The 24,231-nt window shown below is 34.3% G+C and overlaps 2 protein-coding genes across 2 annotated transcripts in view; one reads left to right on the forward strand and one right to left on the reverse strand.

Annotated features, from left to right (window-relative positions):
• The window catches only part of LOC111228590 (serine/threonine-protein kinase BRSK2-like), a 171,084-nt gene extending 156,768 nt beyond the window's left edge, over positions 1 to 14,316 (forward strand). The window contains exon 20 of the mRNA XM_022754570.1: positions 14,096 to 14,316. Coding sequence (XP_022610291.1) covers positions 14,096 to 14,316 — 221 coding nt within the window. The remainder of the gene's footprint in view (positions 1 to 14,095) is intronic.
• Positions 14,317 to 17,232: 2,916 nt separating this feature from the next.
• abtb2 (ankyrin repeat and BTB domain containing 2) overlaps positions 17,233 to 24,231 on the reverse strand; it is a 44,004-nt gene continuing 37,005 nt past the window's right edge. Inside the window, exons 5-17 of the mRNA XM_022754442.1 lie at positions 23,739 to 23,904; positions 23,484 to 23,573; positions 23,181 to 23,282; positions 22,810 to 22,906; positions 21,908 to 22,043; positions 21,111 to 21,388; positions 20,834 to 21,012; positions 20,634 to 20,739; positions 20,112 to 20,214; positions 19,908 to 19,995; positions 19,716 to 19,784; positions 18,902 to 19,015; positions 17,233 to 18,641 (exon numbers count right to left, since the gene is read on the reverse strand). Coding sequence (XP_022610163.1) covers positions 18,408 to 18,641; positions 18,902 to 19,015; positions 19,716 to 19,784; positions 19,908 to 19,995; positions 20,112 to 20,214; positions 20,634 to 20,739; positions 20,834 to 21,012; positions 21,111 to 21,388; positions 21,908 to 22,043; positions 22,810 to 22,906; positions 23,181 to 23,282; positions 23,484 to 23,573; positions 23,739 to 23,904 — 1,762 coding nt within the window. The 3' untranslated portion in view covers positions 17,233 to 18,407. The remainder of the gene's footprint in view (positions 18,642 to 18,901; positions 19,016 to 19,715; positions 19,785 to 19,907; positions 19,996 to 20,111; positions 20,215 to 20,633; positions 20,740 to 20,833; positions 21,013 to 21,110; positions 21,389 to 21,907; positions 22,044 to 22,809; positions 22,907 to 23,180; positions 23,283 to 23,483; positions 23,574 to 23,738; positions 23,905 to 24,231) is intronic.

Below are 24,231 nucleotides of genomic sequence, written 5' to 3' on the forward strand. Positions count from 1 at the left end.
TAGTATAGTTAGGCATGAAATTTCATAGTTTAGTAAGGCATAAAAGGTCTTAAAAACATCCTAGTATAGTTAGGCATGAAATTTCATAGTTTAGTAAGGCATAAAAGGTCTTAAAAACATCCTAGTATAGTTAGGCATGAAATTTCATAGTTTAGTAAGGCATAAAAGGTCTTAAAAACATCCTAGTATAGTTAGGCATGAAATTTCATAGTTTAGTAAGGCATAAAAGGTCTTAAAAACATCCTAGTATAGTTAGGCATGAAATTTCATAGTTTAGTAAGGCATAAAAGGTCTTAAAAACATCCTAGTATAGTTAGGCATGAAATTTCATAGTTTAGTAAGGCATAAAAGGTCTTAAAAACATCCTAGTATAGTTAGGCATGAAATTTCATAGTTTAGTAAGGCATAAAAGGTCTTAAAAACATCCTAGTATAGTTAGGCATGAAATTTCATAGTTTAGTAAGGCATAAAAGGTCTTAAAAACATCCTAGTATAGTTAGGCATGAAATTTCATAGTTTAGTAAGGCATAAAAGGTCTTAAAAACATCCTAGTATAGTTAGGCATGAAATTTCATAGTTTAGTAAGGCATAAAAGGTCTTAAAAACATCCTAGTATAGTTAGGCATGAAATTTCATAGTTTAGTAAGGCATAAAAGGTCTTAAAAACATCCTAGTATAGTTAGGCATGAAATTTCATAGTTTAGTAAGGCATAAAAGGTCTTAAAAACATCCTAGTATAGTTAGGCATGAAATTTCATAGTTTAGTAAGGCATAAAAGGTCTTAAAAACATCCTAGTATAGTTAGGCATGAAATTTCATAGTTTAGTAAGGCATAAAAGGTCTTAAAAACATCCTAGTATAGTTAGGCATGAAATTTCATAGTTTAGTAAGGCATAAAAGGTCTTAAAAACATCCTAGTATAGTTAGGCATGAAATTTCATAGTTTAGTAAGGCATAAAAGGTCTTAAAAACATCCTAGTATAGTTAGGCATGAAATTTCATAGTTTAGTAAGGCATAAAAGGTCTTAAAAACATCCTAGTATAGTTAGGCATGAAATTTCATAGTTTAGTAAGGCATAAAAGGTCTTAAAAACATCCTAGTATAGTTAGGCATGAAATTTCATAGTTTAGTAAGGCATAAAAGGTCTTAAAAACATCCTAGTATAGTTAGGCATGAAATTTCATAGTTTAGTAAGGCATAAAAGGTCTTAAAAACATCCTAGTATAGTTAGGCATGAAATTTCATAGTTTAGTAAGGCATAAAAGGTCTTAAAAACATCCTAGTATAGTTAGGCATGAAATTTCATAGTTTAGTAAGGCATAAAAGGTCTTAAAAACATCCTAGTATAGTTAGGCATGAAATTTCATAGTTTAGTAAGGCATAAAAGGTCTTAAAAACATCCTAGTATAGTTAGGCATGAAATTTCATAGTTTAGTAAGGCATAAAAGGTCTTAAAAACATCCTAGTATAGTTAGGCATGAAATTTCATAGTTTAGTAAGGCATAAAAGGTCTTAAAAACATCCTAGTATAGTTAGGCATGAAATTTCATAGTTTAGTAAGGCATAAAAGGTCTTAAAAACATCCTAGTATAGTTAGGCATGAAATTTCATAGTTTAGTAAGGCATAAAAGGTCTTAAAAACATCCTAGTATAGTTAGGCATGAAATTTCATAGTTTAGTAAGGCATAAAAGGTCTTAAAAACATCCTAGTATAGTTAGGCATGAAATTTCATAGTTTAGTAAGGCATAAAAGGTCTTAAAAACATCCTAGTATAGTTAGGCATGAAATTTCATAGTTTAGTAAGGCATAAAAGGTCTTAAAAACATCCTAGTATAGTTAGGCATGAAATTTCATAGTTTAGTAAGGCATAAAAGGTCTTAAAAACATCCTAGTATAGTTAGGCATGAAATTTCATAGTTTAGTAAGGCATAAAAGGTCTTAAAAACATCCTAGTATAGTTAGGCATGAAATTTCATAGTTTAGTAAGGCATAAAAGGTCTTAAAAACATCCTAGTATAGTTAGGCATGAAATTTCATAGTTTAGTAAGGCATAAAAGGTCTTAAAAACATCCTAGTATAGTTAGGCATGAAATTTCATAGTTTAGTAAGGCATAAAAGGTCTTAAAAACATCCTAGTATAGTTAGGCATGAAATTTCATAGTTTAGTAAGGCATAAAAGGTCTTAAAAACATCCTAGTATAGTTAGGCATGAAATTTCATAGTTTAGTAAGGCATAAAAGGTCTTAAAAACATCCTAGTATAGTTAGGCATGAAATTTCATAGTTTAGTAAGGCATAAAAGGTCTTAAAAACATCCTAGTATAGTTAGGCATGAAATTTCATAGTTTAGTAAGGCATAAAAGGTCTTAAAAACATCCTAGTATAGTTAGGCATGAAATTTCATAGTTTAGTAAGGCATAAAAGGTCTTAAAAACATCCTAGTATAGTTAGGCATGAAATTTCATAGTTTAGTAAGGCATAAAAGGTCTTAAAAACATCCTAGTATAGTTAGGCATGAAATTTCATAGTTTAGTAAGGCATAAAAGGTCTTAAAAACATCCTAGTATAGTTAGGCATGAAATTTCATAGTTTAGTAAGGCATAAAAGGTCTTAAAAACATCCTAGTATAGTTAGGCATGAAATTTCATAGTTTAGTAAGGCATAAAAGGTCTTAAAAACATCCTAGTATAGTTAGGCATGAAATTTCATAGTTTAGTAAGGCATAAAAGGTCTTAAAAACATCCTAGTATAGTTAGGCATGAAATTTCATAGTTTAGTAAGGCATAAAAGGTCTTAAAAACATCCTAGTATAGTTAGGCATGAAATTTCATAGTTTAGTAAGGCATAAAAGGTCTTAAAAACATCCTAGTATAGTTAGGCATGAAATTTCATAGTTTAGTAAGGCATAAAAGGTCTTAAAAACATCCTAGTATAGTTAGGCATGAAATTTCATAGTTTAGTAAGGCATAAAAGGTCTTAAAAACATCCTAGTATAGTTAGGCATGAAATTTCATAGTTTAGTAAGGCATAAAAGGTCTTAAAAACATCCTAGTATAGTTAGGCATGAAATTTCATAGTTTAGTAAGGCATAAAAGGTCTTAAAAACATCCTAGTATAGTTAGGCATGAAATTTCATAGTTTAGTAAGGCATAAAAGGTCTTAAAAACATCCTAGTATAGTTAGGCATGAAATTTCATAGTTTAGTAAGGCATAAAAGGTCTTAAAAACATCCTAGTATAGTTAGGCATGAAATTTCATAGTTTAGTAAGGCATAAAAGGTCTTAAAAACATCCTAGTATAGTTAGGCATGAAATTTCATAGTTTAGTAAGGCATAAAAGGTCTTAAAAACATCCTAGTATAGTTAGGCATGAAATTTCATAGTTTAGTAAGGCATAAAAGGTCTTAAAAACATCCTAGTATAGTTAGGCATGAAATTTCATAGTTTAGTAAGGCATAAAAGGTCTTAAAAACATCCTAGTATAGTTAGGCATGAAATTTCATAGTTTAGTAAGGCATAAAAGGTCTTAAAAACATCCTAGTATAGTTAGGCATGAAATTTCATAGTTTAGTAAGGCATAAAAGGTCTTAAAAACATCCTAGTATAGTTAGGCATGAAATTTCATAGTTTAGTAAGGCATAAAAGGTCTTAAAAACATCCTAGTATAGTTAGGCATGAAATTTCATAGTTTAGTAAGGCATAAAAGGTCTTAAAAACATCCTAGTATAGTTAGGCATGAAATTTCATAGTTTAGTAAGGCATAAAAGGTCTTAAAAACATCCTAGTATAGTTAGGCATGAAATTTCATAGTTTAGTAAGGCATAAAAGGTCTTAAAAACATCCTAGTATAGTTAGGCATGAAATTTCATAGTTTAGTAAGGCATAAAAGGTCTTAAAAACATCCTAGTATAGTTAGGCATGAAATTTCATAGTTTAGTAAGGCATAAAAGGTCTTAAAAACATCCTAGTATAGTTAGGCATGAAATTTCATAGTTTAGTAAGGCATAAAAGGTCTTAAAAACATCCTAGTATAGTTAGGCATGAAATTTCATAGTTTAGTAAGGCATAAAAGGTCTTAAAAACATCCTAGTATAGTTAGGCATGAAATTTCATAGTTTAGTAAGGCATAAAAGGTCTTAAAAACATCCTAGTATAGTTAGGCATGAAATTTCATAGTTTAGTAAGGCATAAAAGGTCTTAAAAACATCCTAGTATAGTTAGGCATGAAATTTCATAGTTTAGTAAGGCATAAAAGGTCTTAAAAACATCCTAGTATAGTTAGGCATGAAATTTCATAGTTTAGTAAGGCATAAAAGGTCTTAAAAACATCCTAGTATAGTTAGGCATGAAATTTCATAGTTTAGTAAGGCATAAAATGTCATGATAACGTCATAGTATAGTAAGGCCTGAAATGTCATAAAAACATGACACACACACACACAAACACACACAAATCCACACTCTCTCTCTCTCTCAATGTGCTTATGGCAAATGAACTTTGAATTTAGCATATCCACCTATTTTATTGTCAGATTAAACAGTATTTATGACCTAAGTGCAAATCATCACAGTTTTGACTCTATTGTAGTGAAATCTCATGAGTTTGACTTCAAGTTCAAGTTGCTGTTCTATAATGATGTCTGCAAAAACTCTATGCGTGATTAGGGTTGGCAAAAGTGGAGGAGACACTGATTTTTTTTAATTTTCAAGGATAACTTTGTCTTGAAGCTCCAAGCTTTTTCATTGTCCTTCTTCCATCACCTGTCCTACTGTTGGCTGGCCAGTCCTGCTCAGGCACACAGACAACGCCCCACACTTATTCTTTTGTGCAGCACACAGTTTATATTTTAAACAAATTTACTGTGGTGTCAGGGTAAAGAAGTCCATATTTCTTTAATGGTATAATGAGTAGTCGTTTAATAAGTCATAAAAAACATCATAGTGTAGTAAATTATAAGAATGAAATACTATACTAAGTCAAAAAAACAACATTGTATATCAAGTAATGAAAACGGAACAGTACGGCATAAAAAACATCATGGTATACTGAGGTATAAAAACGTCATAGTAATGACATAGTATAGTAGGGCATAAAAACATCATAATATAGTAAGGTATAAAAACATCAAAAAATGGTCATAGTATAATAAGGCACAAAACTTCATTAATATATCATAGTATAGTAAGGCATAAAAGGTCATAAAAACGTCACAGTATAATGAGGTATGAAAAGTAATTGTATAGTAAGGCATTAAAAAGGTCAAAAAAACATCACAGTATAGTATGGCATAAAACGTCATAGTACAGTGAGGCATAAAAATTTCAAAGAATGTCATAGTATAGTAAGGCATAAAATGTCATAAAAACGTCATAGTATAGTAAGGCATAAAAATTTCGAAAAACGTCATAGTATAGTCAGGCATAAAAGGACTTAAAAACATCATAGTATAGTTAGGCATGAAATTTCATAATATAATAAGGCATAAAATGTCATAGTATAGTAAGGCATAAAATTTTCAAAAAAAAGTCATAGGCATAAAATGTCAAAAACATGAGAAGGTATAGTAAGGTATAAAATGTCTTAAAAACGTCATAGTATAGTTAAGCATTCAATTTCATAGTATAATAAGGCATAAAATGTCATAGTATAGTAAGGCATAAAAATTTCAAAAAAATGTCATAGTATAGTTAGGCATAAAATGTCAAAAACATGAGAGTTATAGTAAGGCATAAAATGTCAAAAAATGTCATGGTATAGGTAGGTATAAAACATCATAAAAATGTCATAGTATAGTAAGGCCTAAAATGTCATAGTATAGTAAGGCATAAAACGACATGGTATAGTAAGGCATTAAATGTAAAAAAACTTTATGGTATAATAAGGTATGAAAATGTCTAGGGATAAGGGATAAGGATAAAATGTCATAGTATAGTGAGGCATAAAAATTTCAAAAAATGTCATAGTATAGTAAGGCATAAAAATTTCGAAAAACGTCATAAAAACGTCATAGTATAGTAAGGCCTAAAATGTCATAAAAACACGAGAGGTATAGTAAGGCATAAAATGTCTTAAAAACGTCATAGTATAGTTAGGCATAAAATGTCATAGTATAGTAAGGCATAAAAATTTCGAAAAACGTCATAGTATAGTCAGGCATAAAAGGTCTTAAAAACATCATAGTATAGTTAGGCATGAAATTTCATAATATAATAAGGCATAAAATGTCATAGTATAGTAAGGCATAAAATTTTCAAAAAAAAGTCATAGGCATAAAATGTCAAAAACATGAGAAGGTATAGTAAGGTATAAAATGTCTTAAAAACGTCATAGTATAGTTAAGCATTCAATTTCATAGTATAATAAGGCATAAAATGTCATAGTATAGTAAGGCATAAAAATTTCAAAAAAATGTCATAGTATAGTTAGGCATAAAATGTCAAAAACATGAGAGTTATAGTAAGGCATAAAATGTCAAAAAATGTCATGGTATAGGTAGGTATAAAACATCATAAAAATGTCATGGTATAGTAAGGCCTAAAATGTCATAGTATAGTAAGGCATAAAACGACATGGTATAGTAAGGCATTAAATGTAAAAAAACTTTATGGTATAATAAGGTATGAAAATGTCTAAAAATGTTATAGTATTGTAAAGGATAAAATGTCATAGTATAGTGAGGCATAAAAATTTCAAAAAATGTCATAGTATAGTAAGGCATAAAAATTTCGAAAAACGTCACAGTATAGTAAGGCATAAAACGTCATAAAAACGTCATAGTATAGTAAGGCCTAAAATGTCATAAAAACACGAGAGGTATAGTAAGGCATAAAATGTCTTAAAAACGTCATAGTATAGTTAGGCATAAAATGTCATAGTATAGTAAGGCATAAAAATTTCGAAAAAAAGTCATAGTATAGTAAGGCATGAAATGTCATAAAAACATGAGGTATAGTAAGGCATAAAATGTCACAGTATAGTAAGGCATAAAAATTTCGAAAAAAAGTCATAGTATAGTAAGGCATGAAATGTCATAAAAACATGAGGTATAGTAAGGCATAAAATGTCACAGTATAGTAAGGCATAAAAATTTCGAAAAACGTCACAGTATAGTAAGGCATAAAATGTCATGATAACGTCATAGTATAGTAAGGCATAAAAATTTTGAAAAAAGTCACAGTATAATAAGGCATAAAATGTCATAAAAACGTGATAGTACAGTAAGGCATAAAATGTCAAAAAATGTCATGGTATAGGTAGGTATAAAACATCATAAAAATGTCATGGTATAGTAAGGCCTAAAATGTCATAGTATAGTAAGGCATAAAACGACATGGTATAGTAAAGCATAAAAATGTAAAAAAAACTTTATGGTATAATAAGGTATAAAAATGTCTAAAAATGTTATAGTATTGTAAAGGATAAAACGTCATAGTATAGTGAGGCATAAAAGTTTCAAAAAACATCATAGTATAGTAAACCATGAAATATCATAAAAACGTCGCAGTATAGTAAGGCATAAAAATTTCGAAAAACGTCATAGTAATGACATAGTATAGTAGGGCATAAAAACATCATAATATAGTAAGGTATAAAACATCAAACAATGGTCATAGTATAATAAGTCAAAAAACTTCATTAATATATCATAGTATAGTAAGGCATAAAAGGTCATAAAAACGTCACAGTATAATGAGGTATGAAAAGTAATTGTATAGTAAGGCATTAAAAAGGTCAAAAAAACATCACAGTATAGTATGGCATAAAAGGTCATAGTATAGTGAGGCATAAAAATTTCAAAGAACGTCATAGTATAGTAAGGCATAAAATGTCATAAAAACGTCATAGTATAGTAAGGCATAAAAATTTCGAAAAACGTCATAGTATAGTAAGGCATAAAAGGTCTTAAAAACATCCTAGTATAGTTAGGCATGAAATTTCATAATATAATAAGGCATAAAATGTCATAGTATAGTAAGGCATAAAAATTTCGAAAAAAAGTCATAGTATAGTAAGGCATGAAATGTCATAAAAACATGAGGTATAGTAAGGCATAAAATGTCACAGTATAGTAAGGCATAAAAATTTCGAAAAAAAGTCATAGTATAGTAAGGCATGAAATGTCATAAAAACATGAGGTATAGTAAGGCATAAAATGTCACAGTATAGTAAGGCATAAAAATTTCGAAAAACGTCACAGTATAGTAAGGCATAAAATGTCATGATAACGTCATAGTATAGTAAGGCATAAAAATTTTGAAAAAAGTCACAGTATAATAAGGCATAAAATGTCATAAAAACGTGATAGTACAGTAAGGCATAAAATGTCAAAAAATGTCATGGTAAAGGTAGGTATAAAACATCATAAAAATATCATGGTATAGTAAGGCCTAAAATGTCATAGTATAGTGAGGCATAAAAATGTAAAAAAAAACTTTATGGTATAATAAGGTATAAAAATGTCTAAAAATGTTATAGTATTGTAAAGGATAAAACGTCATAGTATAGTGAGGCATAAAAGTTTCAAAAAACGTCATAGTATAGTAAACCATGAAATATCATAGTATAGTAAGGCATAAAATGTCATAGTATACTAAGGCATAAAAATTTCGAAAAAAAAGTCATAGTATAGTACGGCATAAAATATCATAAAAACATGAGAGGTATAGTAAGGCATAAAATGTCAAAAAATGTCATGGTATAGGTAGGTATAAAACATCATAAAAATGTCATAGTATAGTAAGGCATAAAATGTCATGGTATAGTAAGGCATAAAATGTCATAGTATAGTAAGGCATAAAAATGTAAAAAAAAAACTTTATGGTATAATAAGGTATAAAAATGTCTAAAAATGTTATAGTATTGTAAAGGATAAAACGTCATAATATAGTGAGGCATAAAAATTTCAAAAAACGTCATTCTATAGTAAGGCATAAAAATTTTGAAAAATATCACAGTATAGTAAGGCATAAAACGTCATAAAAACATCATAGTATAGTAAGGCATAAAAGGTCTTAAAACGTCATAGTATAGTTGGGCATGAAATTTCATAGTAAATTAAGGCATAAAACGTCATAGTATAGTAAGGCATAAAATTTTGAAAAATGTCATAATATAGTTAGGCATGAAATTTCATAGTATAGTAAGGCATAAAAAGTCATAAAAACGTGATAGTATAGTAAAGCATAAAAATTTCGAAAAACATCACAGTATAGTAAGGCATAAAACGTCATAAAAACGTGATAGTATAGTAAAGCATAAAAATTTCGAAAAACATCACAGTATAGTAAGGCATAAAACGTCATAGTATAGTAAGGCATAAAACGTCATAGTATAGTAAGGCATAAAACGTCATAGTATAGTAAGGCATAAAACGTCATAGTATAGTAAGGCATAAAACGTCATAGTATAGTAAGGCATAAAACGTCATAGTATAGTAAGGCATAAAACGTCATAGTATAGTAAGGCATAAAACGTCATAGTATAGTAAGGCATAAAACGTCATAGTATAGTAAGGCATAAAATTTTGAAAAATGTCATAATATAGTTAGGCCTGAAATTTCATAGTATAGTAAGGCATAAAACGTCATAGTCATGGGTGGTTAGTCATGAAACGTCATAGTACAGTAAGGCATGAAATTTCATAGTATAGTAAGGCATAAAATGTCATAGTATAGTAAGGCATAAAAATTTCGAAAAAAAAGTCATAGTATAGTAAGGCATAAAAATGTTGAAAAATGTCACAGTATAGTAAGGCATAAAACGTCATAAAAATGTGATAGTATAGTAAAGCATAAAAGGTCTTAAAAATGTCATAGTATAGTTAGGCATGAAATTTCATATTATAGTAAGGCATAAAACGTCATAGTATAGTAAGGCATAAAAATTTCAAAAAACGTCATAGTATAGTTAGGCATGAAATTTCATAGTATAGCAAGGCATAAAAATTTCGAAAACGTCATAGTATAGTCAGGCATGAAATTTCATAGTATAGTAGGGCATAAAATGTCATAGTATAGTAAGGCATAAAAATTTTGGAAAAAAGTCAAAGTATAGTAAGGCATAAAAATTTCGAAAAAAAGTCATATTATAGTCAGGCATGAAATTTCATAGTATAGTGAGGCATAAAATGTGATAGTATAGTAAGGCATAAAAATTTTGAAAAATGTCACAGTACAGTAAGGCGTAAAACATAAAACGTCATAGTATAGTAAGGCATAAAAATTTCGAAAAACGTCATAGTATAGTTAGGCATGAAATTTCATAGTATAGTTAGGCATAAAACGTCATAGGTATAGCAAGGCATAAAAATTTCGAAAACGTCATAGTATAGTAAGGCATAAAACGTCATAGTATAGTAAGGCATAAAAATTTCAAAAAACGTCATAGTATAGTAAGGCATAAAAATTTCAAAAAAATAAGTCATAGTATAGTAAGGCATAAAAATTTCAAGAAATGTCTTAAAAACGTCATAGTATAGTTAGGCATTAAATTTCATAGTATAGTAAGGCATAAAACGTCATAGTATAGTAAGGCATAAAACATCATAGTATAGTAAGGCATAAAACATCATAGTATAGTTAGGAATAAAAAGTCATAGTATAGTAAGGCATAAAAATTTCGAAAAATGTCACAGTATAGTAAGGCATAAAACGTCATAAAAATGTGATAGTATAGTAAGGCATAAAAGGTCTTAAAAACGTCATAGTATAGTTAGGCATGAAATTTCATAGTATTGTAAGGCATAAAACGTCATAGTATACAGTAGTAAGGCATAAAAATTTCGAAAAACGTCATAGTATAGTTAGGCATGAAATTTCATAGTATTGTAAGGCATAAAACGTCATAGTATACAGTAGTAAGGCATAAAAATTTCGAAAAACGTCATAGTATAGTTAGGCATGAAATTTCATAGTATTGTAAGGCATAAAACGTCATAGTATACAGTAGTAAGGCATAAAAATTTCGAAAAACGTCATAGTATAGTTAGGCATGAAATTTCATAGTATTGTAAGGCATAAAACGTCATAGTATACAGTAGTAAGGCATAAAAATTTCGAAAAACGTCATAGTATAGTTAGGCATGAAATTTCATAGTATAGTAAGGCATAAAACGTCATAGTATAGTAAGGCATAAAAATTTCGAAAAAAGGTCATAGTATAGTAAAGCATAAAAATTTCAAAAAAAAAGTCATAGTATAGCAAGGCATAAAAATTTCAAAAAATGTCACAGTATAGTAAGGCATAAAACGTCATAAAAATGTGATAGTATAGTAAGGCATAAAACGTCATAGTATAGTAAGCCATAAAAATTTCGAAAAACGTCATAGTATAGTTAGGCATGAAATTTCATAGTATAGTAAGGCATAAAACGTCATAGTATAGTAAGGCATAAAAATTTCGAAAAATGTCATAGTATAGTTAGGCATGAAATTTCATAGTATAGTAAGGCATAAAACGTCATAGTATAGTAAGGCATAAAAATTTCGAAAAATGTCATAGTATAGTTAGGCATGAAATTTCATAGTATAGTAAGGCATAAAACGTCATAGTATAGTAAGGCATAAAAATTTCGAAAAATGTCATAGTATAGTTAGGCATGAAATTTCATAGTATAGTAAGGCATAAAACGTCATAGTATAGTAAGGCATAAAAATTTCGAAAAATGTCATAGTATAGTTAGGCATGAAATTTCATAGTATAGTAAGGCATAAAACGTCATAGTATAGTAAGGCATAAAAATTTCGAAAAATGTCATAGTATAGTTAGGCATGAAATTTCATAGTATAGTAAGGCATAAAACGTTATAGTATAGTAAGGCATAAAAATTTCGAAAAATGTCATAGTATAGTTAGTCATGAAACGTCATAGTATAGTAAGGCATGAAATTTCATAGTATAGTAAGACATAAAATTTCGAAAGAAAGTCACAGTATAGCAAGGCATAAAAATTTCAAAAAAAAAGTCATAGTATAGTAAGGCATAAAAATTTCGAAAAACGTCATAGTACAGTTAGGCATGAAATTTCATAGTATAGTAAGGCATAAAACGTCATAGTATAGTAAGGCATAAAAATTTCTAAAAATGTCACAGTATAGTAAAGCATAAAACGTCATCAAAATGTCATAGTATAGTAAGGGATAAAAATTTCGAAAAACGTCATAGTACAGTTAGGCATGAAATTTCATAGTATAGTAAGGCATAAAACGTCATAGTATAGTAAGGCATAAAAATTTCTAAAAATGTCACAGTATAGTAAAGCATAAAACGTCATCAAAATGTCATAGTATAGTAAGGGATAAAAATTTCGAAAAACGTCATAGTACAGTTAGGCATGAAATTTCATAGTATAGTAAGGCATAAAACGTCATAGTATAGTAAGGCATAAAAATTTCTAAAAATGTCACAGTATAGTAAAGCATAAAACGTCATCAAAATGTCATAGTATAGTAAGGGATAAAAATTTCGAAAAACGTCATAGTACAGTTAGGCATGAAATTTCATAGTATAGTAAGGCATAAAACGTCATAGTATAGTAAGGCATAAAAATTTCTAAAAATGTCACAGTATAGTAAAGCATAAAACGTCATCAAAATGTCATAGTATAGTAAGGGATAAAAATTTCGAAAAACGTCATAGTACAGTTAGGCATGAAATTTCATAGTATAGTAAGGCATAAAACGTCATAGTATAGTAAGGCATAAAAATTTCTAAAAATGTCACAGTATAGTAAAGCATAAAACGTCATCAAAATGTCATAGTATAGTAAGGAATAAAAATTTCGAAAAACGTCATAGTACAGTTAGGCATGAAATTTCATAGTATAGTAAGGCATAAAACGTCATAGTATAGTAAGGCATAAAAATTTCGAAAAACGTTATAGTATAGTTAGGCATGAAATGTCATAGTATAGTAAGGCATGAAATTTCATAGTATAGTAAGGCATAAAATGTCATAGTATAGTAAGGCATAAAAATTAAAAAAAAAAAAGTCATAGTACAGTAAGGCATAAAAATTTCCAAAATTGTCACAGTATAGTAAGGCATAAAACGTCATAAAAATGTGATAGTATAGTAAGGCATAAAAGGTCTTAAAAACGTCATAGTATAGTTAGGCATGAAATTTGATAGTATAGTAAGGCATAAAACGTCATAGTATAGTAAGGCATAAAAATTTCGAAAAAAAGTCATAGTATAGTAAGGCATAAAATGTCTTAAAAACGTCATAGTATAGTTAGGCATGAAATTTGATAGTATAGTAAGGCATAAAACGTCATAGTATAGTAAGGCATGAAATTTCATAGTATAGTAAGTTATAAAATGTCATAGTATAGTAAGGCATAAAAATTTCGAAAAAAAGTCATAGTATAGTAAGGCATAAAATGTAATAAAAACATGAGAGGTATAGTAAGGCATAAAATGTCATAGTATAGTAAGGCATAAAATTTAAAAAAATGTCATGGTATAGTTAGGTATAAAACATTATAAAAATGTCATAGTATAGTAAGGCCTAAAATGTCATAGTATAGTAAGACATAAAACATCATAGTATAGTAACGTATAAAACTTCAAGAAAACATCAGAGTATAGTAAGGCATAAAACGCCATATTATCCCTTCATATTATAGTAAGGCATAAAAATGTCATAATACAGTAAATGTAAAAAAACCATCGTAGTATAGTAAGGCATAAAAGGCCATAGTATAGTAATGCAGTATTTATAGAAACACTGGAGAATGTTTCATGCTTTAGTCATAAAATGCACAATACCTTCCACATGCAAGCTTATCTGCTGCACTGTATTTGCTATCATTACTCGTTTTTGATGGAATGGCTACTTGTGTGTTTTCATCGGTTGTGCTATAAGAAATGCATGTTTTATGGGAGCTCAAACATTACACTGTCCCATCGTGGCTGCTCCAGCAGTTCTCATCCTCGCTGTGTCTGTTTGGTCTTCCTCCTCCTCCTCGCCACTGCTTGCTCTGTCTTACCTGCAGCCGTGTCTTTATCCTGTGAACCCCATTGTTTATTAGTTTGTTTGTTCTCTTTCTTCTCTCTTCCCTTTTTTTGTCCCCTTCTCTTCCCGTCTGTGTACCTAGGCAGCCCATTGAGTAACTTCTTTGACGTAATTAAACAACTTTTTTCAGACGAGAAGAACGGACAGGTGCCCTTCCCCTCTGGCACGCCCTCCAAGCACTGCCCCTCGCCCATGCACGCCAGGAGGCACGAGCCAGAAAATAATGACACCAAATGCCCTGCTGCGGGCCGAGACAGAGCCAAGTTGTCGGTGGCGTCTGTGGGGACACAGGAGGAGTCTTAAACTGAGACACTGTGTAGTCGAGCCAGTGCTAACCCATCCCAGTATCACTTTAAGCCAGCGGCACAGAGAGAATATTCTATCTGTACATAGCTAGATGTATATAATCATTTATGAACCTTTCTTTTTGTATAAAATGACTTTATATAGATAGAAATATATTGAGAGAATCAAAGTGATATTTTACAAACAGCATACTGCACCTACATGACAAACACACTCCTGTTCTTCCATTCTCCTTTTCATCACCCACTCAGTGTTCACCATTATCATTCACCCCTCCACCCCACCAGTCGAATCGCCTGTGGCCCTTGCTCTGTTTTTTGCTCCCTTGCTGCTAATCTGTGTGATGACCTGACTTGTTTCTGATACCAGGAATTATCCAGAAAACCTATTAAGCCCCTCCTCCTGCTCCCTGCTCCGTTCGCCCTCCCTCCACCACCACCCCTCCGCCGCCACCACCACTACCACCAGCACCACCAGCACCACCACCAACCGCCCCCCCGAGCTTGCCGAGAGAGACGGACATTTGTTGACGGAGGACTGCTTTTAGAGGTGCGCTCAGAAAAGGATGGTGGTGGGGAGTTACCATGGAAACAGACCCTTCACGCAGACTTCTACTTTCATCTCCCTCTGCACCCCTTCTACACCTCTGGCAGCCATCAGTAGTCGTTGAAAATACCTTTAGTGTTCCCCACTCATGTTAGAAACACACAAACACACACATGTGCACAACTCATCTACACACATCTTTATGTAACAAGAACGCACACTCCCCTCTCCAACCGGCTCCCTTTTTCCTCTCTTTTCGAGCTCAAGATGCACTGATTAATTGGAAAACAAGCATTTTACAAGACAACACATACAAACAGAAAATATATATACATGCATACATGCACAGGTTTAGTATGCATAAAAAACTCTGGGATGGATTAACAAGAACATGAACAACAACAACAACAACAACAGCAACCACAACAACAAAAAGAAGACATGCAGAAAAAACTGACTGATTCAGAGGAGGAGAGAAGGGGGAGGAGTTTTGTGGAAAGCCCAAACAGCCGACGCGGATGCTTGCTGGATTGTATTTGTTTGCTTTTTAATGTACTTTCTTTGTGAAGAACTGGGTTTAAAATACTAACTGACTTTATTAGACTTAATACTATTGCTGCAAACGGACTGGAATTGTGATTTCAGAGAGGAGCGGGGTGTGAGCAGAACAGGGCAGGGGCAGTGGGGGAGATATGATATGATATGATAGTATAGGGTTGGGGGGAGGGACGTGGGTGGGTATGTGGGTATTTAAAATGAATGATCTATTCTGTTGTACAGACTGATATCATTTCTTATGTAAAAAAAAATGAAATGTCTAGTGGTGACACTATGTTTAGATACCATAGGGACAGGTTGGTAAACCTGCACCTGCCACATACTGTTATTTTAAATTCTTCTGTGTATTTTTGTTACATCATCATTTCTGTCTTTGTTTGATTGACCTAATACTGATCCAAACATTCCTGGTCCCTGTTATCTGCAGCACTTTGTCTTTGGTTTTCCATTCATACCTCTCTCTTAGTCTCACTTACCAGCAGTAGGAGTAGAGGAACAAAAAAAATGATGACATGATAAATGCAATTGTGGATATTTTTGTATTTTTGTCCTTATTTATTCATGTTTGTTCATCTCTCTGTTTGGATTCCTAATTTATTATTACTTGGCTATTTATATGAACAAAGCTGTTAGGTCAGTTGAATGTTATTTATTACCCTCTTGTGTGTTCGTAAATGGGGCAACATTTGAAGAAAAAACAGACTCTTTTCTTTTGTTTTGGTCCGACTTTAACAGAATTATGTGAACATTGACAAAGTCACAAATTCTCCTTTCCCTGACCTCTCTGAAGAGGGAAAGAGAACTTGTGGGAACTCTTGGAAAAAAATGATTTACCAGTAATTTAAGAATGTAGACTTAGCCTCTTTTTGGAGAGGGAATATGCTCTTCTATCAATATTTGTCAGTTTCATATTATTGTGCGTGTAGGCCAGGCCTGAGGAGAAGGACACCACAGATCCCAGTCTACTTCTTCTCTTTGTAAATAGACAGACAAACCTTGGGGGTTGATTGTCTTCTCAACCATGCTGGGGATTCCTGCTCTATGCTTTTAGCTTGTATTGCTGTGTGCATGTCAAACATGAGCTTTTCTTTGCATGGCTTTAGTGTTAATGTCCCATGCCAAAACTCACTCCTTCTCTCAGCCTTCATTGATTCTCTCTCCACAAAACTACTTTTTAATGTTTTAAATTCCCCCCTCTGTCCCTTACTTTTCACCCTCTCTGCTTTTATATCTGGCCTTCGTTTTGTTTTGTTTTTTTTCTTATTGTCCCCTTGCTCCCGCTGTTCTTTACCTTCCTCCTCCTCCTCCTCCTCCTCCTCTTATCTTGTGCACAAAGTTTTTGAACGATGCTTCCTTTACTCTGTACCTCTCTCTGGAAGGCTCAGAGGTCTGAGCTCTCTCTACCTGTAAGTAGAAGAGGCACAGGGAGTGGATATCAGTACTACAAACACAAAGCAATACCCTATTGTTCACCCTCCTTTCTGTTTTCTACAATGGGAAGCTAGCAGCACTAAGGACATCCAATGATTCTGAGGTCCAGAGTGGCCTTTTGACAGAGCAGGAACAAAACTTACTGATGTAATCCCCATATAACATAACTGTGAGCATCTTCAGTGCTGAAACAAATAAACTCATTCAGTTATGGTGTGTTTGTTTTTCCTTTTTCTACATGTATGGGTAAGTGCAGACCTTAAAGGAATTACTCAGAGTTGTAAAGCTGTCATGACTTTATAGCACATAAGATTAATGTAGTGCATTACTTCACCATCCCAGCAATTCCTGTAATGATGTATTTTATTTACTCATTTATTGCACATGTAATGACTTCCATGTTGTAGGTTTGTGCAATTGCAAGTCTGATGTTTTCCTCATTTCAGGTGAGTCTTTACTAATTCACAACCAGATGGCAATGGAATGGTTTGGAAGGTTTGTTAACCAGGTTTATTACAATAATTAGCATTGAAACAGACCTTATGGAGTCCAAATCCCATGTTGGATTCGGGTGCTTTACCTGTGTAAAAGCATTAAACCTCAGCATACATAAGCTTAATTAACTGTTAGAGTGTACCTGGAAGAACAACAGTTACACAAAAGCAACTTCTTTTAAACAATAATATTAATAATTTGCTTGGATTACAAACAAAATAAAAGGGAACACCCCGTTAAATACTCTCACATCTTTTTTTTTTTTCTCATTAAATAGAAAATGTCTATCCCACTCTTCAGTAAGTGTTGTGTTTCTCCGGTTGTACTTTTTTTTTTTTTTTTTTTTTAAAATAGAAAATAAAAACATGAAGTTACATAAAAAGTACATTTGTTAATCCAGAGCTTCCATCAATGCTGGAGGCACTGAGTCCACCTCCTTCCTCCCACTCTGCATTATTAGTTAAAATGGGACAAAGCCAAAAGTCCAGCATGGCTGCCTCACTTGATTCTTTTATAGATGCTTCAGTCTATTAACACTTTACATAGCTTCAGTCAGAACCAGGAGGGTGCCACTGATCCCAATCCTCCAAGGCAACTATTGATTTTGCCAGTTTTGTCCATTAGAGGGCAGCAGTGTTTCATGATTCAAAGTTGCCACCTGTTGCATCCATCTGTTGCTTCTCCAGTTAAGCTTCCCGAGCCTTGGAGAAAAGCATCACATTGTCCAGTTTTCTTCTTCATAAACATGCTGTACACTGCAAGAAATGTCAAGATGGAGTGGTTGGCAGAAAAAAGACACTGAATTGTCCACCAAGCAAAATCTAACTGCTGCCAAATATTTCACTGATCTGTGTCCCAGTGTCAAAGTACTGTGGACGTTGCTTGTTACCAGAGCCAGAATCAGATGTTACTAAGAAAACATCTGTACTCCAACCATTTAGACATCTCTCTAAAGATCTGATCCTGTATCAGTGATAAAAGGAAACTTCCGCTCTAACGCTGCCACATAGTTCCACTTATTTCTGTCCTCTCTCTTCTCAGCATCCGTCCTGTTGTCCTCAGACTCGGGAAGTGACGTAGAGAGAGCGTAGTCGTTGAGCCAGGGTGGCCTCCAGCTCCTCCAGAGGTGAGTCTCCCCGGCTGTGAACCAGCGTAGAAGTGGAATTGTTCCCTTGTCGGGCCGCGGGGGGTCCCAACAGCAGGGTCCTGAAGCCCTCTCTCTCCAGCAGAGCAGGCATCTGCTGTAAGAAGTACCCTTCACAGAATGAGCTTAGCTCCAACGAACCGTGAGCCTGAAGAGGGAGGGAGGGAGAGAGGACAATGTAATGGTCATGTTTTGTTGGCGCATAAAAAAAATGATGGTGTAACATCATATAACTTCATGTCTAAAATCCTCTCAATTATGATGCTGAGGATGCATTTTCACATAAACTCTCTCTTTCAGTTACCTTAGTTACTGAGGCAAACAGAACACAGCTCTACTATATAATCAAGTTTTCTATACTTCTTTGCATAAAAGTACATATATATTGCTTCTCAGTGTGTGTGTTACCTTGGCTGTCTTGTAGATGCTGACTGCATTATCCAGGCTGATGTGATGAGAGCAGATGAGTTCACAGTGTCTTTGTAGCGCCCCCAGCTGGAACAGACTTGCTGCTGACAACAACTGCAGGAGAAAACAGAAGCATATGACATTCAGTAACACACAGAAAGCCAAAGCATGGACACATGATTTTTTTTAATAGTGTGGCTTTTTATACTTCGCTATTACATTATATAATATAGCGTTTTGCTCATCATCCATGTTAAAACAGACAAATCAACACTGACAGAAATGTTCCTAGTTGTGCCAAATGATTTATTTTATACATTTATTTGAAAATCATTTACTTTAAAATAAAGATGAATGTTGAAGTTCCCGTGCCAAGTGTTAAACATTGTCTCAATTTTATTTCCTTTTCAAACTTTGACCTGCCGTGATTATAATAGTTATTTATGCAAGCAGTTTGACATTTAGTCTTATGTAATAGACCTCTGAGTGTAATTTTTGGTATGTTTACCTTTGTTTACAGTTCCAGTAAGTTTAACTGCGTGAGCACAAATTAAATTTTCCTTTATTGGAATACACAGCAACAATTCTGAACCTAGCTGACCTCATTGTGCAAAAAGAAACTGCATAGAAACATGTGGAAGGACCAAGGTGGTCAGGTGGTTGCTGTTGGTTATTATGTATATAGTGTACACCACTGTTATATGCTCACTCATTAGATTCCAATCCAAAACACGCACTTTGCTGTGCCAACAAGAACTAAATCTTTCACACAACTACCCAGAGAGATGGTGTGTATCTGTTTAGTGATTCTCACCTCCAACAAGTCAGGCACATTCGTTTTCAGCGACTCTGTTCCTCCACAGTACAGGTATGACATCATCATCTGCAGATAGGTCAGAGGGGCCATTATTGTCATACATTATGCACTCCAGTTTTTTTCCCCATTAACCTTGATTCATTCTTACACCATAAATGTAATGTTATTATAGGAATTAGTATTTGTTACCTGGAAAATGCTGTAATTAATGTCACTGATCTCAACCTCCTTGTTGGGGCTTCCATCTGCTCCAGAAGACGCCAGCAGAGACTTGAATCTAAAATAAATCAAATATTTTCATCAAAGCCCATTAAGATTTTTTTTTTAAGAAATCACTGTGTCCAAGTAGGATAATGTTTTTCATCTGTCCGGTGTGAATGTGTCTGCACTCACCTGTCAGAAGCTGTGATCAGCAGCACCTTGTGGCCATAGAATGGTTTTCCCTCCACTACAAACGTCACATCTGACATCTCCTGGTTATTCAGGAAGTGAGGGTCTGCAGAAAACAAAAAACAGCACCTCCTTACAATTCCATTCACTTTTTGTCAAACATGGAGTCCACTCATTTAAGTTGATTACTATTCCCTAGTTCAAGCTTCTTAGTTCTGAGAATTTGCTGCTTGTATTTGTCTTACATGATAATCAACTGACAATCTTCGGAGTTTAGGGCATAAAACAAGCACATGGCTTTAGGAAATTTAGGTTGTATTTTTTCAGTATTTTCTGGTATTTTATAGACTAAAGGATGAATATATTAATCAAGAAAACAATAAGCAGATTAGTCAGTAATGAAGATAATTAGTTGCAGCTCTTACACCATTGAAGAATGTCAACATAAAACCATTACAGTCTTCCACTTCGAGAAACACTGAGCCATGTCTGTTCATATGCATGCAAGAATCATAGTTTCCTTACCCAACTGTGCTGAAAGAGTTGCCTTCATTTCAGGGACGGCTGGAAGGGGTGCTGGGCCAAAACAGTGACTAAAAATAGCTGCCAACTGCTGGATAATGGCATCATTCTGGAAGAAAATGAAGAGTGAGGGGGGCATTATATCACAAGAAAACATGAATAGGAAGACAAGCAGACACAGTGAGGTTTGAGTTTGACTATACCTTGGTGGTACGTAAGATATTAAACATGAGGGGCAGGCCTATGGTGACCAACTCCTCACAGTAGTCCTCTTCTCTGATCGTGGTGAACTCTCTGAGGAGGGATAGAGTGACCCCTGCCCTGGACTGCTGCTGGGCACAACGCAGGGATTCTAGCCACACATGTAGTTTCCATGGTACACCTGGTTAAGAAAGAGGGGATTCGTGTTTTTTTTTAATTTTTCAAAATAAGTTCAATTTGAGAAGTAAGCCCATCATCTTCCTACTATCTGATAGTTACCCATAGCTCGTAGCTCCATGGTGACATCCAGGTAGCCATGCTCAGCGCTGTAATAGCTGGCCTCTTGCAGAGCCTTCATCCTGGCCTTGCAGAGCCTGGGTATGCCCACCTCTGGCAGGGCCCCAGGGCCAGAGGAAGGGGTAGGGAGGGGGGAGAGAGGGATGAAAGGGCAGATCCCTGCCTCCTCACCCTCCACCCCCTCAGCTAAGATCTCCTCCAGAGACAGGACATCCTCTTTGACTTGCTGGGGCTGAGTCAGTAGCTTTCTCAGCACGTTCCTGGCAAGATAAATGTGAGGAAGAAGGAAGGAAGAAAGAGGAGATACAAGGAAGGAAGGAAAGAACAAAGAAAGAAAGCACGAAAACATTACTAAATGTCATCACTGCAAAACACACATTCATTTCTGTGACCCAGTGCCCTCCCCTCCCCTCTGATTACATAATCCATCACCCTCACTGTGGAATGTGAAGTGTTGAGTCTACATTCTGCTCACACATACACACAGTGAACAGGTGGAGAGAGGTTTACACTACCAAATGGTGTTCACAGACAGATGCACTCTGAATAGAAGGAGACCCTGACCTCGCTTTTCATAGTCAAATACTTTTATGGACTTCAAGTTCATCACATGATAAAAGGAATGACTCTCCTGAAAGCTCAGATGTGGACTCAGGTCGAGTACGATATAGCGCTGCCATGGCTAATGTTATTTCTGTTACTTTCTTCTCTGCACTTTAGCCTCAAGTCGGCATCTGTGGTCAACGTACTGTTTTCAGGTCAGACTGATGGTAACGTACCTGTGTCCATGTGCGGCAGCATGACTGAAGCAGTTCATGTCTTCGTAGAGAGAGGACGTAAGGGCATTTCCATCGTGGGTCTTTGATAATGGGTCAGCACCTCGTGCCAAAAGCAAACTCACCATCTCATAGTTGCCTGGGAAGCACATTAACAGTCAATTACATACAGAGACAGCTCCTAAAGACATTTAAATGTGGTGTTTTTACCAGTATCCTCCATAAATATCTTCACAGCCTTACTTTAAGTCATCTGTTCTCATGTTTTTTCCCACTGATATTTCTTCATTTCTGATAGTTTTGTTCTCTATTGTTTATTTTAAAAATTCATTAGTGTATTTATACTCTAGATGTCTGCTTTCTTTTCTTCATGCTTTTTCAAACAAGCAAACCTATTCATATTAAGCACTATTTACATGCTGTCATTGCTGCTATGTGCAGCATGTGTCTCTTTTACTAGAGCTATGTGTGGCTTTCAGATGATCCCACAGAGGAATGCTGCCCAGAGGCTTCTAAACAACCACAGGCAGCACTCTGCTCCTCACTGTGCCTTCATTCATCCTTGCATTTCCTTGTTTCTGCAGCCAGTGTGTCACTCACAGCTCAATCCTATATTACTCTTGGTGGTCCTTTGGAAAACTGACACATACTACTGTATTTGTCACTGCTAATTGTGAGAGTTGTTATTATTTTTTTTTGCTGAATGTTACTATAGAGGCTGTCATTCATTCATCTTTTCCTTTGCTTGACCCTGCTACAGACTTTCCGCCTGTATAATTTAGTAGTAAGTAGTAATTTAGCTACTATAAATCAGATCAGAACACAGACCTACTATAAGCCAGAGAGTTCTCTAACATCAGCTGTGCCTGGTGTGAGTATGTGTATGTGCATGTGTGTTTGCCCACCTGCTGCTGAAGCCAGCTGCAATGGGGTGTCTGCCGTGCTCTCCTGTCCATTGCGGACTGCAGCCCCCTCCACATTGGCCCCTGCATCCAAAAGGAGCTGTAGAGACACACCACATCTGTTATATTAAGCAATGTTTGACATCCTGTAACTTATTTATGGCCTGACCTCTGACCTCACATTTGTCAAACCACTTTTCAAAGGATTAACATCATATCCACAGTAAGCTTGGGACAATGTAGGACAAACTGCATTTATTGTGCAAATGTGGCAGAATAGTAGAAAGTACCCCAGCCACGCTGCATGTCAAACAAGGCTTTTCTACAAAAGTCACATCTGGTGGGTTCTAAATGTGTGTGTATGTCTTTCCAACCTGCACAACAGAGATGTGTCCATGCAGCACGGCGAAGGTGAGGGCTGCCCAGTGTCGACTATCAGGATGCACAGATGGGTGCTTTGGGGAGCATGGTGGAACCTGCCAGCACATGACAAATCAGTGTTACAGACCATGATCATACTCTGAAGAAAACAAAGAAAACATTAAATTCATCACAGTGTCAGTGAACTTAGGTGCTTTAAAATTAATATGTCCCCTGTTAGTATCTGTAGAAGTATACATAATGTTCAGCATCTGAATAAATCTGTCCATCTGTTGAAGTTGTTTAAGCATATGTACCGCCACATCAAGGTTGGCCCCAGCATCGATCAACATCTGGACTAAGGCCTCATCTCCAGCTGCGCAGGCATACATCAGAGGGGTCATTCCCTGAGTGATAAACACAAAAATAGAGCAATAAATAGATCGGAAAGGAGAAATAAATTCATGAAGTAATGCTGATGATATTTGGATGTGATTTCCCATGTATATTGCTGCAGTATTCCACTCAACACACGTCATACATAAAAACACAAAGAGATAGATGTTCAGTACCTGGTCATCCATGCTGTTGACCCCATCTGGCCCCAGCAGATCGATTGCTTGGCCTATGAGGTCTGTGCGTCCACAGTTTAGCATCCGAAAACCTAAGTCTAGATGGAATTTGTCTGTGGCAGCTTTGGAGTCCAGACGCTTGAAGGAGCTAAAGCAACACTCAGGCCTGATGGAGACAGAGACACAAGGAGAGTAAGATAATGAACGACCACTTCACTTTCAAGTTCTGCGAGGTAAGAGAAGTAGGGCTGAGTCTGAGAAGACATGCATCTGTTCTCCACTCAGACAGAAAAAACATAAAGACACTGAGAGCCAAAATCATTTGTTTCAATCTCATGCATTTTATATATTTTTGCATCTGATGCTTTCCTTTAGAAATGATGGTACACTTAATCAAAATGTTAATGAGCCACATTACAGCCAGTGAACACTCATTAATCTACAGTTTGTAATTATGTGTTAGTGCGAACCGATTAAATTACAAGCTCATAGT

This window comes from Seriola dumerili, unplaced genomic scaffold (assembly GCF_002260705.1).
Source record: "Seriola dumerili isolate Sdu_G_001 unplaced genomic scaffold, Sdu_1.0 BDQW01000219.1, whole genome shotgun sequence".
In the NCBI taxonomy this organism is placed as follows: domain Eukaryota; kingdom Metazoa; phylum Chordata; class Actinopteri; order Carangiformes; family Carangidae; genus Seriola; species Seriola dumerili.